We start from the raw sequence: 15,374 nt of genomic DNA, 5'->3' as shown, positions 1-15,374 counted from the left end.
CCTCCCTATTCATTAACAATCCTTTAGGCCCCTTGCAGGCCTGGTTAACTTCCCAAAATGCATTACTTTGAACATCCAGGTTAAATTCCATTAGCCAGTCCCTCACCCATTTTCCCAGTTGACCTCATCCAACGTCTTCACTGACATGATACCAGAGAAAAGGGAAACACTGAATGAAAGCCATGTTTTTAGTTAAGTAATGTAGATTACTTATTGGTGGAGTAATTTTACACGTTACAGATTTTTCAGATATAACTGGGCAACATTGTATAGGTTGAATTATTTCAGCAAAGTTAGAAAGAAAATGTCAAAGCAATAACAGTACCAAGTTTCTAATGCCATGGGTATTGAAATGTAAAAAGTTGACATCAATAACAATGATAATTTGAAGGTAGAAACAAAATGCTGGAGTAATTCAGCGGGTTAGGCAGCATCTCAGGAGAGAAGGAATGGGTGATGTTTCGGGTCGAGACCCTTCTTCAGACTGATCAATGATTTATCAATTATCAATGATAATTTGTGTGAATCATAGCAAGTACATTATCTTCCCTATTAAATATTACCCCTCAAAATTAGCACTGCACGATGCTTCAGGGGAATATTATCAAACAAAATGTGTGATCCACCAAAGAGATTAGGGCAGAAAAGCATGAGTGAGAAAATTTGGGCAAGGAACTACATAAATAAGATTCCAAACCGTTTGGTCTGCAACAATGAAATTATAAAAATGGAAGAGGTGCAAAAGTTTCATATTAAAAAGTTGCAAAGATTAGTTACTGAATTCAAGGCTTTGAAATGCTGAAAGCGTGCAGGTACAGCTGGCAGTGAAGAAAGCTAAAGGCATGTTGGCCTTCATTGCGAGAGGATTTGAGTTTAGGAGCAAGGAGGTCCTACTGCAGTTGTACAGGGACCTGGTGAGACCACACCTGGAGTATTGTGTGCAGTTTTGGTCTCCTACCTTGAGGAAGGAAATTATTGCTATTGAGGGAGTGCAGCGTAGGTTCATCAGGTTAATTTCCAGGATGGCAAGACTGATGAAAGAATGGGTCGACTGGTCTTGTATTCACTGGTATTTAGAAGGATGAGAGGGGATCTTATAGAAACATATAGATGCAGGAAAAATGTTCCCGATGTTGGGTGAGTCCAGAACCCGAGGTCACAGTTTAAGAGTAAGAGGTAGGCCATTTAGGACTGAGATGAGGAAAAACTTTTTCACCCAGAGAGTTGTGAATCTGTGGGATTCTCTGCCACAGAAGGCAGTGGAGGCCAATTCCCTGGATGTTTTCAAGAGAGTTAGATTTAGCTCTATGGGCTAAAGGAATCAAGGGATCTGGGGAAAAGGCAGGAGCGGGCTCCTGATTTTGGATGATCAGCCATGATCATATCGAATAGAGCAGCTTGTACTGGAGCCTGCCAGAAAGAAGGCAATTCTAGATTTAGTGTTGTCCAATGAACCAGATTTAATAAGGGAACTCAAGGTAAAGGAACCGCCAGGAGGTAGTGATCATAATATGATGTTTTAATCTGCAATTTGAGAAGGAGAAGGTTAAATCTGAAGTGTCGGTATTGCAGTTGAACAAAGGGGACTATGAGGGCATGAGAGGGGAGCTGGCCAAGACCGAGTGAAAAAGGATCCTCACAGGAATGACTTTGGAACAGCAATGGCAGGAATTTCTGGGCATAATCCAGAAGATGCAGGATCATTTCATTCCAAAGAGGAAGATTCTAAGGGGAGCAAGAGGCAACCGTAACTGACAAGGGAAGTTAGTGATGGAATAAAACTAAAAGAAAAGATGTATAACATAGCAAATAGTAGCAGGAAGCCAGAGGATTGGGAAACTTTCAAAGGACAACAGAAGTTAACAAGAAGGGCAATACGGGATGAAAAGTTGAAGTACGAGGGTAAGCTGGCCAAGAATATAAAGAAGGATAGTAAAAGCTTCTTTAGGTACGTTAAGAGAAAAAGATTCGTAAAAACAAATGTGGGTCCCTTGAAGGCAGAAACAGGTGAAATTATTATGGGGAACAAGGAAATGGCAGCAGAGTTGAACAGGTACTTTGGTTCTGTCTTCCCTAAGGAAGACACAAACAATCTCCCAGATGTACTAGAGGACAGAGGATCTAGGGAGACAGAGGAATTGAAAGAAATTTGAATTAGGCGAGAAATAGTATTGGGTAGACTGAGGGGACTGAAGGCTGATACATCCCCAGGGCCTGATGGTCTGTATCCCAGGGTACTCAAGGAGGTGGCTCTAGAAATCTTGGACATATTGGTGATCATTTTCCAATGTTCTATAGATTTAGGTTTAGTTCCTGTGGATTGGAGGGTAGCTAATGTTATCCCATTTTTCAAGAAAGGAGAGAAATGGGGAATTATGGACCAGTTAGCCTAACATCGGTGGAGAGGAAGATGCTGGAATCAATTATTAAAGAAGAAATAACGGCGTATTTGGATAGCAGTAAAAGGATTGGTCCAAGTCAGCATGGATTTATGAAGGGGAAATCCTGCTTGACTAATCTTCTAGAATTTTTTGAGGATGTAACAAGTAAAATGGATAAAGGAGAGCCAGTGGATGTAGTGTATCAGAAAGCCTTTGATAAGGTCCTACACAGGAGATTAGTGGGCAAAATTAGAGCACATGGTATTGGGGGTAAGGTAATGACATGGATAGAGAATTGTATAAGAAAATAACTGCAGATGCTGGTACAAATCAATTTATTCACAAAATGCTGGAGTAACTCAGCAGGTCAGGCAGCATCTCGGGAGAGAAGGAATGGGTGACGTTTCGGGTCGAGACCCTTCTTCAGACTGATGTCAGGGGGGCGGGACAAAGGAATGATATAGGTGGAGACAGGAAGATAGAGGGAGATCTGGGAAGGAGGAGGGGAAGGGAGGGACAGAGGAACTATCTAAAGTTGGAGAAGTCGATGTTCATACCACTGGGCTGCAAGCTGCCCAGGCGAAATACGAGGTGCTGTTCCTCCAATTTCCGGTGGGCCTCACTATGGCACTGGAGGAGGCCCATGACAGAAAGGTCAGACTGGGAATGGGAGGGGGAGTTGAAGTGCTCGGCCACCGGGAGATCAGTTTGGTTAAAGCGGACCGAGCGCAGGTGTTCAGCGAAGCGATCGCCGAGCCTGCTCTTGGTTTCACCGATGTAAATAAGTTGGCATCTAGAGCAGCGGATGCAATAGATGAGGTTGGAGGAGGTGCAGGTGAACCTTTGTCTCACCTGGAAAGACTGTTTGGGTCCTTGGATGGAGTTGAGGGGGGAGGTAAAGGGACAGGTGTTGCATCTCGTACGGTTGCAGGGGAAAGTGCCCGGGATTGGGGTGGTTTGGGTAGGAAGGGACGAGTGGACCAGGGAGTTACGGAGGGAACGGTCTCTGCGGAACGCAGAGAGGGGAGGGGATGGGAAGATATGGCCAGTGGTGGGGTCCCGTTGTAGGTGACGGAAATGTTGGTGGATGATATGTTGGATCCGCTGGCTGGTGGGGTGGAAGGTGAGAACGAGGGGGATACTGTCCTTGTTGCGAGTGGGGGGAGGGGGAGCATGAGCGGAGCTGCGGGATGTAGAAGAGACCCTAGTGAGAGCCTCATCTATAATGGAGGAGGGGAAGCCCCGTTTCCTGAAGAACGAGGACATCTCGGAAGCCCTAGTGTGAAACACCTCATCCCGGGCGCAGATGCGGCGTAGACGGAGGAATTGGGAGTGGGGGGATAGACTTTTTGCAGGGGACCGGGTGGGAAGAAGTGTAGTCCAGATAGCTGTGCGAGTCAGTGGGTTTATAGTAAATGTCCGTCACCAGTCTGTCTCCAGAAACGGGAGGGAGATGTCGGAGATAGTCCAGGTATATTTAAGGGCAGGATGGAAATTGGAGGTGAAGTGTATGAAGTCAGTGAGTTCTGCATGGGTGCAAGAGGTAGCACCAATGCAGTCGTCGATGTAGCAGAGGTAGAGTTCGGGGATGGGGCCAGGGATTGGAACAGGGATTGTCAACTGTGGGACCTTATATGGACAGGTGTGTGCCTTTCCACATCATGTCCAATCAATTTAATTTACCACTGGTGGACTCCAATCAAGTTGTAGAAACATCTCAAGGATAATCAATGGAAACAGGATAAACCTAAGCTCAATTTTGAGTGTCATAGCAAAGGCTCTGAATACTTATGTCAATGTGATATTTCAATCATTTCTTTTTAATTACTTTGCAAAAATTTCTAAACACCTGTTTTTGCTTCTTCATTCTGGGGGATTGATGATTAAAAAAATGAATTTAATCCATTTTAAAATAAGACTGTAACATACCAAAATGTGGAAAAAACAAAGGAGTCTGAATACTTTCTGAATGCACTGTAGGAGTAAAGAGATCCTTCTGCAGTTGTACAGGGCCCTGGTGAGACCACATCTGGAGTATTGTGTGCAGTTTTTGTCTCCCAATTTGAAGAAAGACATCCTTGCTATTGAGGCAGTGCAGCGTACGTTCACGAGGTTAATCCCCGGGATGGCGGGACTGTCATATGAGGAAAGATTGGAAAGACTGGGCTTGTATTCACTGGAATTTAAAAGGATAAAAGTGGATCATATAAAAACGTATAAAATTATAAAAGGACTGGACAAGCTAGATGCAGGAAAAATATTTCCAATTTTGGGGGAGCCCAGACCCAGGGGCCACAGTTTAAGTATAAAGGGGAGGCCATTTAAAACTGAGATGAGAAAAAACCTTTTCACTCAGAGTTGTGAAATTGTGGAATTCTCTGCCACAGAAGGCAGTATAGGCCAATTCACTGGATGAATTTAAAAGAGTTAGATAGAACTCTAGGGGCTAGCTGAGTCAAGGGTTATGGGGAGAAGGCAGGTACGGGTTACTGATTGTGGATGATCAGCCATGATCACAATGAATGACGGTGTTGGCTCGAATGGCCAAATGGCCTCCTCCTGCACCTATTTTCTATGAATGGCAGTGCTGCCTCAAAGGGCAGAAAGGCCTACTCCTGCACCTATTTCCTATGTTTCTATGGAGCTGGTTACATTGATAGAAGCTGGTACGGCCAAAAGATTTGAAAACTGGATGAGAAGTTTTACATTAGGCATTGGTCAAATGAGAACATGGTTCAGGTCATAGGAAATAGGAATAGAATTCGGCCATTTGGCCCATCAAGTCTACTCCGCCATTCAATCATGGCTGATCTATCTCTCCCTCCTAACCTCATTCTCCCCATAACCTCTGACATCTGTACCAATCAAGAATCTACCTATCTCTGCCTTAAAAAAATCCACTGACTTGGACTCCACAGCCACCTGTGGCTAAGAATTCCACAGATTCACCATCCTCTGACTAAAGAAATTTCTCATCTCCTTCCTAAAAGAACGTCCTTTAATTCTGAGGCTATGACCTCTAGTCCTAGACTCTCCCACTAGTGGAGATATCCTCTGCACATCCACCCTACTCAAACCTTTCACTAATCTGTATATAAGACCATTTACGCTTAAATTAGTTACTGTTATTATATTATGGTCATGTTTAATATTTTTAGTTTCTATCTGTCTGTACGTTGGAAGGTGGGATTTGGTACGTAGAGGGGCGTGTCTACATCTGAGGAGGCTAGCGTAGCCACAGAGATTGGTGGTCAGTTTAGTCTCGGAAGATGGAGAGAAAACTGTTTTTTAACCACACGGTAACAACCACACGGTCACGGCTGTGTTGTTTGACGAGGAAACAGTTGATAAGAACGATACGTTATGAATTATTCTTTTGATTAGCGCTACTTTAATAAAGACCAATTAATCAAGAAACAGCGTTTGGAAGATTCGTTTTTGCTATCTTAGAGTGCGATGTGTGCGTAAGCTATATCTCCACCACATCCCTGAGCAGTAATGGCTATCGAAGTTGGACTTTGAGAAGGTATAGAAACTGACATTACACTGTATGTTTCAATAAGGTCCTCCCTCATTCTTCTAAACTCCAGCGAGCACAGACCCAGTGCTGACAAACACTCATCATAGGTTAACCTACTAATTCCTGGGATCTTTCTTGTAAACCTCCTCTGGACCCTCTCCAGAACCAGCACATCCTTCCTCAGATATGGTGCCCAAAATTGCTCACAATATTCCAAATGCTGCCTTACCAGGACCTTGTAGAGCCTCAAGTATTCAATGCATACAGCCTTGAATACATTCATTGAATGAATATCTATAATTGTAGTAGAGAATTTCAAAGATTTATACCCTATGAAAATTTCTCACTAATGTCTTGAATGGATACCATTTTATCCCAAAAAATTGTTTACCTAGTTCCAGGCTGCAGCTAAATATTTGCTAACCCCTCTCAGAATCTTGCACGTCACTGTAGGATCATCTGTATTTCTTCTAAACTCCCGTGAATATGAATCTATCTTTCTCCAGCATACAATCTCCCAATCCCAGGAAGAAATCCAATGAATCCACAATGGACTGACTCCAAGCCAAGTAGGTCCTCCATTAGGCACAACACTTAGTTCTTCAAACATGCTTCTAAAAGAAAAATTGGCAATGTAATCTCAGCCAACTACCACATATTTATTCTCCAACCTCCATTAAAAATGTCACTATTTGCCTGTCTAATTAGCTTACAATTTGCATTTGAATTAGTATGATCTTTCTGTACATCAACATGTATTATTTTTTCTGCACGTTATTTTGAAAATATATTTTTATTTCTAGTGCTCTTCTTGGAGACAAAAAGGTGCCAGTATGCATCTTTAATAAACATATGTGTCATGTGGCTAGAAAACAAAACAATGACATTCAACTTTTTAAAAGAGGTGCCATTAGGCCGTACCACCACAAAAAAAAGCACTGGTTCATCCTATTAGTCCTTCCCAAGTGCATAATCTCACATTATAATCGACCTAAATCTTCATAACGATTTAATGTCTTTCTCGCTTCGCAGGCACTTTCCAGCACCCTATTCCTCACTTTGCATTCTCACGCAGAAATTTGAACTAATGAATAAACCAAATAAGAAAGCTTGTAATAAAGTTTGCATTTACTTAAAAAAAAATCTGAACTATTATACCTTTGGATCATCAGGAGGGTCGTACTGTACAATCCAGTCGACTTCAGGAATATCCAGCCCTCTGGCAGCTACATCTGTGCACAGCAATATTCCCTCATTTGCGTTACAGAACTGGAAGAAAGTGGATGTGCGTTTTGTTTGCTTTTGCTTCCCCTAAAAATAGCCAGAGAAAATTGAGAAACAATTAAAAACATGTTTCGCACTTAATATTGGAAACATAGAAAATCGAATTACAGAACTCTTTAAAAAAATCCGTATTGTATGGAAATTTGAACCTATAATCTGGATAGACAAAGACCCAAGAAACTAGAGATGCTGGAATCTTGCGCACAAGCGAAACTGTTGGAGGAATACAGAAACATGGAACTGCAGATGCTGGTTTGCAAAAAAAGACAAAATCCTGGAGGAACTCGACAGATCTTGAATACCATATGAATAATAGTCTGATGAATGGGTTGTCAGAATCAAAGGGAAAGTGTAGCAATTTTTACTTACATGAATTGCCATTACAGGTAGATCAATGTAGTTCAACAACTCATAGTGAAACTTCACAGACATGCATGAAGAGAAGAAAACCATGAGCTTCTTCTTACGATTCTTCTTGAGAAAAGTGAAGAGCAACAGGAATCTCTTCTCCGACGGACAAACCACATAACCCTATAAGTAAAATAAATGAATAAATATTAAAATATTATACATGAATTGTACTTTATTTTACAAGTGAAGTGTGTACTGATTGTTTTTTATTTTGTTTCCTGTAGATTTTACTGTAATGTCAACATTGTAGTTTTCGTGTCAAAAAAGTCTAAAACTGCAAGATTCTGAATATATGCAACAGCAAATAATTTACATTTTTGGCAGATCTTCACAAATCTTTGAAGGAATTTGATCGAAAATTAGAACTTGAAATAGAAGACGTAATAGTCTGGTTTATTTTTTAACATAAACAACTACCGTAACAATGCAAAATACATTTTAACCGTAAATAATCAGTGATAGGAAGTGTTGGCATAAAAATTGTTCGAAAAACAGTTTTATTTTTGCACCGTTAGACTCCTTTATTGTCACTAATATGGTATGATTGAAACTTATAGCAGATTAGTTGCTCCTTCAATTCAGATCATAGTAAAAAAAAATGGTTTCAACGATTGAACCTGATCTAATTTATTTTCATTAGTAACATTTTCTAGCAATGGCAACATCCTTAAAAATCCTCTTTGCATTCTCTCCAGTGCAAGAACATCTTCCCTGTAAAGCGACAATCATAACTGTATACAATATTAAAGCTATGGTCTAACAAGTATTGTAATGCAATTCCAGAATAATTTCCTGTTCTAACATTTTGTGCTTCTAATAATATTATTATTTTTTTAAATTACACTGCAAGTCCAATCATTTAGAAGGATCTTTGGAAGGTCGCATTCCTACACAATTCTCAATATCCTCCAATAATTACTAGCCATGGCGCATTGCCCCCAAAGAAAACCCAAGTAAGATACATCTTCATTAAAGACAACCAAGTAATGGGCATTAATTGTATCATTGAGTATGATTTCTTCACTCCTAAAATAAAACCCTGGAACAAGGTTGGAAGCAACCGATAGATTGTAGCATTAGAAAGTCTATCCGTGGGTGCGGGGGGAAGAGAGGGGAAGTTTTGTTGCCTCCATCACAGTGAGGGGGTGTTTGGAGTCACTGTGATGGATGTTTGTGTTGGGGTCGGGTGTCCTGTGTTCTTTTCTTTTTGCTGTATTTTGTGTGACTGCTGAAATTTCGCTCGGTGTTGTGCCGAGTGACAATAAAGTGTTGTTATGTTATGTTATGTTATGTATATTGGGCCAAGTAAATGATTAGAAGTAAACAAACACAAAAGACACACAACAAAAGCAAAGTGTTGAAGATATTGCAAAAACAAAATAAAAAAATATATATCCATAAAACACCCATGTGAGGCACTATCTGTAGAGGAAGAAATACAGTTAAAAATGTTTCAGGTTAATGAGTTCAATGTTCACAAAAATAAAAATGAACAGCATTTAAAACCAATTATAATATCCAAGTAAAATGCAAGATTGCGAGTGAAGCATCCACTGAAAAGCAATGGTCCAGAAGATATTTTAGAAGGAAAGTAAGGCAGCGAATTAAGAAATTTCAAAGAAAGATCCAAAGAGGAAAGATACAACTGACTTATGATGGTGTAGGAGATCAGGATTTAGATAAAAATCAAGGATGAAAACCCAAGAATGAAGTTTGCGATCATGTGGATTGTGTGAATAACCACAAACAACAAATTTATCTCTTCTCAGAAAAGCACAGCACAGGGGTGACAAGACACAATTGATACATTACGTAAGCAAACACACACATAACACTAAAAACATTCAACTCACTTGTTCAAGGCCATCTACAGTTGCAGTTTCCTTGTCATCATCAACGCCAACGTACAAGGGCTCTTTCTTCAATGAGATTCTGGCTAAATCTTCCACCTTTCGAGTTTGTGTGGCAGAGAAAAGCATTGTCTGTCGCCGTTCTGCAATGAAAATTTAATTTGCTTTTGCTCAAAACTTGATTTTGTAGGCCAGGCTTTCCTTCATTTGCCAATTAGTTTAGTTTAAAGATACAGTATGGAAACAGGGCCTTTGACCCACCAAGTCCGTGCTGACCAATTATCACCCCATACTCTAGTTTTATCCAACACTAGGGACAATTTACGGAAGCTGATTAACCAACAAACCTGCGTGTCTTTAGAATGTGGGAGGAATCTGGAGCACCCAGAGAAAACCCACGCGGTCACAGCGAGAACGTGCAAACTCAGCAAAAATGTTTGTCAAAATTCACGTTTTTTTTCTCCTTCCATCATCAAAACGTTAGTTTTGGATTTAGTTAAAACTAATGCTCATATTGGAGAAACTTTTAAATGTCAGAGTTGGACAAATTGAGACAAACTATTATGGATTAAAAAAAGATGAGCTTTTGAAAAATAATTACTTGTAAGGGATGTTGGGATTAAAAAAATGGCTTGCACCTTCTGCACACATGACTGCATACAGAAGGTGCAAGGCATTTGCACCTTCTGCATATAGTCATGTATGCGAAGGTGCAAAAGGACTGCGTGTCCTTTTATTTTTTTGCAGTAACAGCTTGCTACACTGAATTTTTGTAGATTCTAATACACAATTTAATTTTGTACAGGTTTTTAGGCTGCAAAGTCGGAATCAGTGGGAGCTGGAAATCTACCTGGATTTAAAAAAATTGTTCAAATGTACATGTTAAAATACAAAGTCTACTGAAGGTGCTTGTATGGAATTCAGTATCTGTGCTCTCACATTAACAATATCCATTAATTGTGGGTAAAGATAATTGATCTCGGCAGAATCATGCTGGTGCAGTGAGTCAGTTCAGAAAAGCAGGAACAATATGAATAAAGTGGTAGACATATCGACAAATATATGATGAAAGGGAACTTAATCAAGTCAAATCGAAACTTCAAGACAATTGTTTGTCAAGAATAAAAAAGTTAGAATAATGTTTAAGGAACCTACGTATTACTGAAAAATACCAGATTTCCCCAAAAAATATGCTCAGTTGTTCAATATAATCAAACATTTAAAATTCCTGTGCTTACTATCCTTTGAGTATTCAAATCTGCAAAGTAAATTAACATTCACATCCTTAAAACAGATCAAGGAATATGAAATTGAGGATTGGAACTCTTTTAAAGAGCAACAGAAGATAACTAAAAAGGCAATACGGGGAGAAAAGATGAGGTACGAGGGTAAACTAGTCAATAATATAAAGGAGGATAGTAAAAGCTTTTTTAGGTATGTAAAGAGGAAAAAAATAGTCAAGGCAAATGTGGGTCCCTTGAAGACAGAAGCAGGGGAATTTATTATGGGGAACAAGGAAATGGCAGACGAGTTGAACACCGACTTTGGATCTGTCTTCACTAAGGAGGATACAAACAATCTCCCAGATGTTCTAGTGGCCAGAGATCCTAGGGTGACAGAGGAACTGGAGGAAATCTACATTAGGCAGGAAAAAGTTTTGGGTAGACTGATGGGACTCAAGGCCGATAAATCCCCAGGGCCTGATGGTCTGCATCCCAGGGTGCTTAAGGAGGTGGCTCTAGAAATTGTGAATGCATTAGTGATTATTTTCCAATGTTCTATAGATTCCGGGTCAGTTCCTGTGGATTGGAGGGTAGCTAATGTTATCCCACTTTTCAAGAAAGGAGGGAGAGTGAAAACGGGGAATTATAGACCAGTTAGTCTGACATCAGTGGTGGGGAAGATGCTGGAGTCAATTATAAAAGACAAAATTGCGGAGCATTTGGATAACAGTAACAGGATCGTTCCGAGTCAGCATGGATTTACGAAGGGGAAATCATGCTTGACTAATCTACTGGAATTTTTTGAGGATGTAACTAGGAAAATTGACAGGGAAGAGCCGGTGGATGTGGTGTACCTCGACTTTCAGAAAGCCTTCGACAAGGTCCCACATAGGAGATTGGTGGGCAAAATTAGAGCATATGGTATTGGAGGTAGGGTACTGACATGGATAGAAAGTTGGTTGACAGACAGAAAGCAAAGAGTGGGGATAAATGGGTCCCTTTCAGAATGGCAGGCAGTGACTAGTGGGGTACCGCAAGGCTCGGTGTTGGGACCGCAGCTATTTACAATAAACATCAATGACTTGGATGAAGGGATTAAAAGTACCATTAGCAAATTTGCAGATGATACAAAGCTGGGTGGCAGTGTGAACTGTGAGGAAGATGCTATGAGGTTGCAGGGTGACTTGGACAGGTTGTGTGAATGGGCGGATGCTTGGCAGATGCAGTTTAATGTGGATAAGTGTGAGGTTATCCACTTTGGTGGTAAGAATAGGAAGGCAGATTATTATCTGAATGGTGTCAAGTTAGGAAAAGGGGACGTGCAACGTGATCTGGGTGTCCTAGTGCATCAGTCACTGAAAGGAAGCATGCAGGTACAGCAGGCAGTGAAGAAAGCCAATGGAATGTTGGCCTTCATAACAAGAGGAGTTGAGTATAGGAGCAAAGAGGTCCTTCTGCAGTTGTACAGGGCCCTAGTGAGACCGCACCTGGAGTACTGTGTGCAGTTTTGGTCTCCAAATTTGAGGAAGGATATTCTTGCTATTGAGGGCGTGCAGCGTAGGTTTACTAGGTTAATTCCCGGAATGGCAGGACTGTCATATGTTGAAAGACTGGAGCGACTAGGCTTGTATACACTGGAATTTAGAAGGATGAGAGGGGATCTTATCGAAACGTATAGGATTATTAAGGGGTTGGACACATTAGAGGCAGGAAACATGTTCCCAATGTTGGGGGAGTCCAGAACAAGGGGCCACAGTTTAAGAATAAGGGGTAGGCCATTTAGAACAGAGATGAGGAAAAACTTTTTCAGTCAGAGAGTTGTGAATCTGTGGAATTCTCTGCCTCAGAGGGCAGTGGAGGCCAATTCTCTGAATACATTCAAGAGAGAGCTAGATAGAGCTCTTAAGGATAGCGGAGTCAGGGGGTATGGGGAGAAAGCAGGAACGGGGTACTGATTGAGAATGATCAGCCATGATCACATTGAATGGCGGTGCTGGCTCGAAGGGCCGAATGGCCTACTCCTGCACCTATTGTCTATTGAAATGGAACAAGATTCATAAATCAGGTTTGCAAATGATTTCTGCTTCCACAAACACTGACACAGACTGCTTAAAGTTGCAAATGCTAAGAAGGAAGGTTTAGCAACCACAGAGGCAAACTGTGAAAGTTAATTTGAAATGGAAAATATTCAGAAATGTATTTTGAAAGCTCAAATATTATCAGGATGAAAATTCATATAAGGATATTAAAAAATATATTGCACACATCATTCCTCTACCATAATAATAAATTCACTGGATTAACGTACTTGGCAAAAGTCTGATTATCTGTTTCAATTCCTCTTCAAATCCCACTTCTAGGATACGATCTGCTTCATCTATCACAAGGCATTGGAGGTTTTTGTACATAAATCCTGTTGTGTTCTGCCAAGATATGATTAGGAAATAAAATCAGCCTCACCATCCACTTATCTCTTCTCAAAGTAAGTATGTCAAAAATACACACAATGAACACATGCAAAAATTGGACAGACGAAAACAAATGTGAAGAAGGGAAGAACCATTCTGTTCAAAGGAAAAGTAATGAAGGTAATTTAGAAAACATCCAGATTTTAAATACTAGGTCTAGGTCAACAAGTCAAAACCACTGGGGATAGAGCCGATTAATACAAGTACAAAAAATAGGGTTTCAGATAATCCCGTAATTTAGTCTACCAAATATTAGGACAAAACAAGTATTCCTCGCAAGCTTTGGCAGCTTATGAAGTCTGAATGCCTCGGTAGAAGTACCCTCCAATACGGCCTCGCTGTGACATTCTTCCTGATTAGCAAATAAACTCTTCCACCTCTTTTAGCCCCCTCTCTATCTCATCTGAAACATCAAAATCCAGGCATGTTAAGATGCCAGTCGTGTACTTCTTGCAATTAAGGTTCCGTAATGGCTAAAACATTATAATTCCAAGCACTGATCCAGGCTGTGAGTTCGTCAGCTTTACCCACAATACTTGCATTGAAGTAAACCCACTTTAACCCTTCAATATCCCCTATTCAAGAACCTCTCCATGCCTGTCCTTTCTTTGAGACTTGTTTATCATAACCTCCACTTTCACATCAGCTCTTCCATTTGCTGACCTGCTATTCTGGTTCCCATCCCCCTGCCATCCCAGTTTAAACCATCTTGAGCACAAGCAAAACCTGCCCCTGTTGTACAGGTCACCTCTGCCCCAGAAGAGATCAGTTTAGATTATTGTTACGTGTACCAAGGTAAAGTGAAATGCTTTTGTAGTGTGCTATCCAGTTAACAGAAAGACAATACATGATTACAATCGAATTCATTTATTGAAATTGAAAAACCTGATATCCTTATCGGTCTGAATCTTGGCTAGACACAACAATCAAATCTGCTGAGATTTTCCCTCCTCATCTCCAAATTTTTAGAAAGGACAGAAACTCGCATGGAGGTGGTGTATTCATCGGAGTAAACAATACCATTCCTTGTTTTGAAAGAACCGACTTAGACAGTGACTCTGAGCAAATCTGGTGTCAAGCTACGCTCCAGGGTCAGTCATTACAGATCGGAAGCTTTTACCGACCGCCTGACACGAAATCTGTGCCTCTTTTAGATCTTAAATCAAACATCTTCAAAATCAGCGCCTCGTCACGCTGTCTACTTATCATCCTGGGGGGGGGGAATTTCAATGTCCCAGGTGTAAATTGGTCTGACGGCACACAAAGCGAACCAAAAGGGGCTCTTCGGGAAGCCCTGGCTGACCTTATTCTGGAAAATCACATGTCCCAAAAAGTCACTTTCCCTACCAGACGTGATGATGAAAGTGGCACTGAAAATACTTTAGATTTATTGTTGACTTCGCATCCAGACTTAATTTTGGAGGTTTCATCGTGTGCTGGAATCAGCAATCATTTTATTATTTAAGCAACACTACACACAAAGATTAAAGTTCCTTCAAAACCACCGCGTAAAATTTCCGTCTGGAGAAAAGTGAACAGTGAGGGATTTAAAGACTTGGCAGAAAAACTGAGGAAAGACTTATTTAACCTGCATCCAGATAAAAGAACGGTAACGGTCAACTGGGTGTGGCTGAGAGACTCTTTAAATTACATTGTTGTAAATCATGTTCCTCAAAAACTCATTAAGGGCCGTATGCGCCCCCCTTGGTTTTCAGCAAAGCTGAAACGTCTCTGCAGTAAGAAAGAGAAGTTTTATATCCGTGCCCACAAAACTGGATTGGGACAATTTTACTAGAGTATGAAAGCAAGTTGATCGCGCTATTAGGAGTACTCATAGACAACATGTTTCTTCCATTCTTGAGGGGGAGCAACCCAAGGTGTTTTGGAGATATGTGAAATCTAGACGGACAGACAACACTGGTGTCCAGATGCTTAAAGTGAACAACTGTCTGATCATGAGGACCAGGTGAAGGCATAAGCTCTTGCAAACCAATTTCAACACGTTTTAACCCGGGAAGATACGGAGCCTTCATCATTCCCAAAACTACCGCCCAGCCCATTTGCTGATATGCATGCTATTAAAATTAAGGTTGAAGGTGTAAAGAAGTTACTGCTCAACATAAATACAACAAAAGCTATTGGACCTGACCAAATACAGAATCAAGCCCTTAAGATCGCGGCCAAAGAACTGGCTCCTGCTTTGCAGTTCATTTTCCAACAGTCGCTTGACTCAGGTG

General features: G+C 40.8%; 1 protein-coding gene across 1 annotated transcript in view; it reads right to left on the bottom strand.

The window, feature by feature from the left end:
• The window catches only part of ddx18 (DEAD (Asp-Glu-Ala-Asp) box polypeptide 18), a 35,169-nt gene that overhangs the window by 6,741 nt on the left and 13,054 nt on the right, over positions 1-15,374 (bottom strand). Inside the window, exons 7-10 of the mRNA XM_078403454.1 lie at positions 12,978-13,092; positions 9,450-9,589; positions 7,555-7,716; positions 7,060-7,212 (exon numbers count right to left, since the gene is read on the bottom strand). Coding sequence (XP_078259580.1) covers positions 7,060-7,212; positions 7,555-7,716; positions 9,450-9,589; positions 12,978-13,092 — 570 coding nt within the window. The remainder of the gene's footprint in view (positions 1-7,059; positions 7,213-7,554; positions 7,717-9,449; positions 9,590-12,977; positions 13,093-15,374) is intronic.

Source organism: Rhinoraja longicauda, chromosome 8 (assembly GCF_053455715.1).
Source record: "Rhinoraja longicauda isolate Sanriku21f chromosome 8, sRhiLon1.1, whole genome shotgun sequence".
Taxonomy (NCBI): Eukaryota; Metazoa; Chordata; class Chondrichthyes; order Rajiformes; family Arhynchobatidae; genus Rhinoraja; species Rhinoraja longicauda.
Note: the sequence above shows the minus strand (reverse complement) of the source record. Positions and strands in the feature narration are given on the sequence as shown.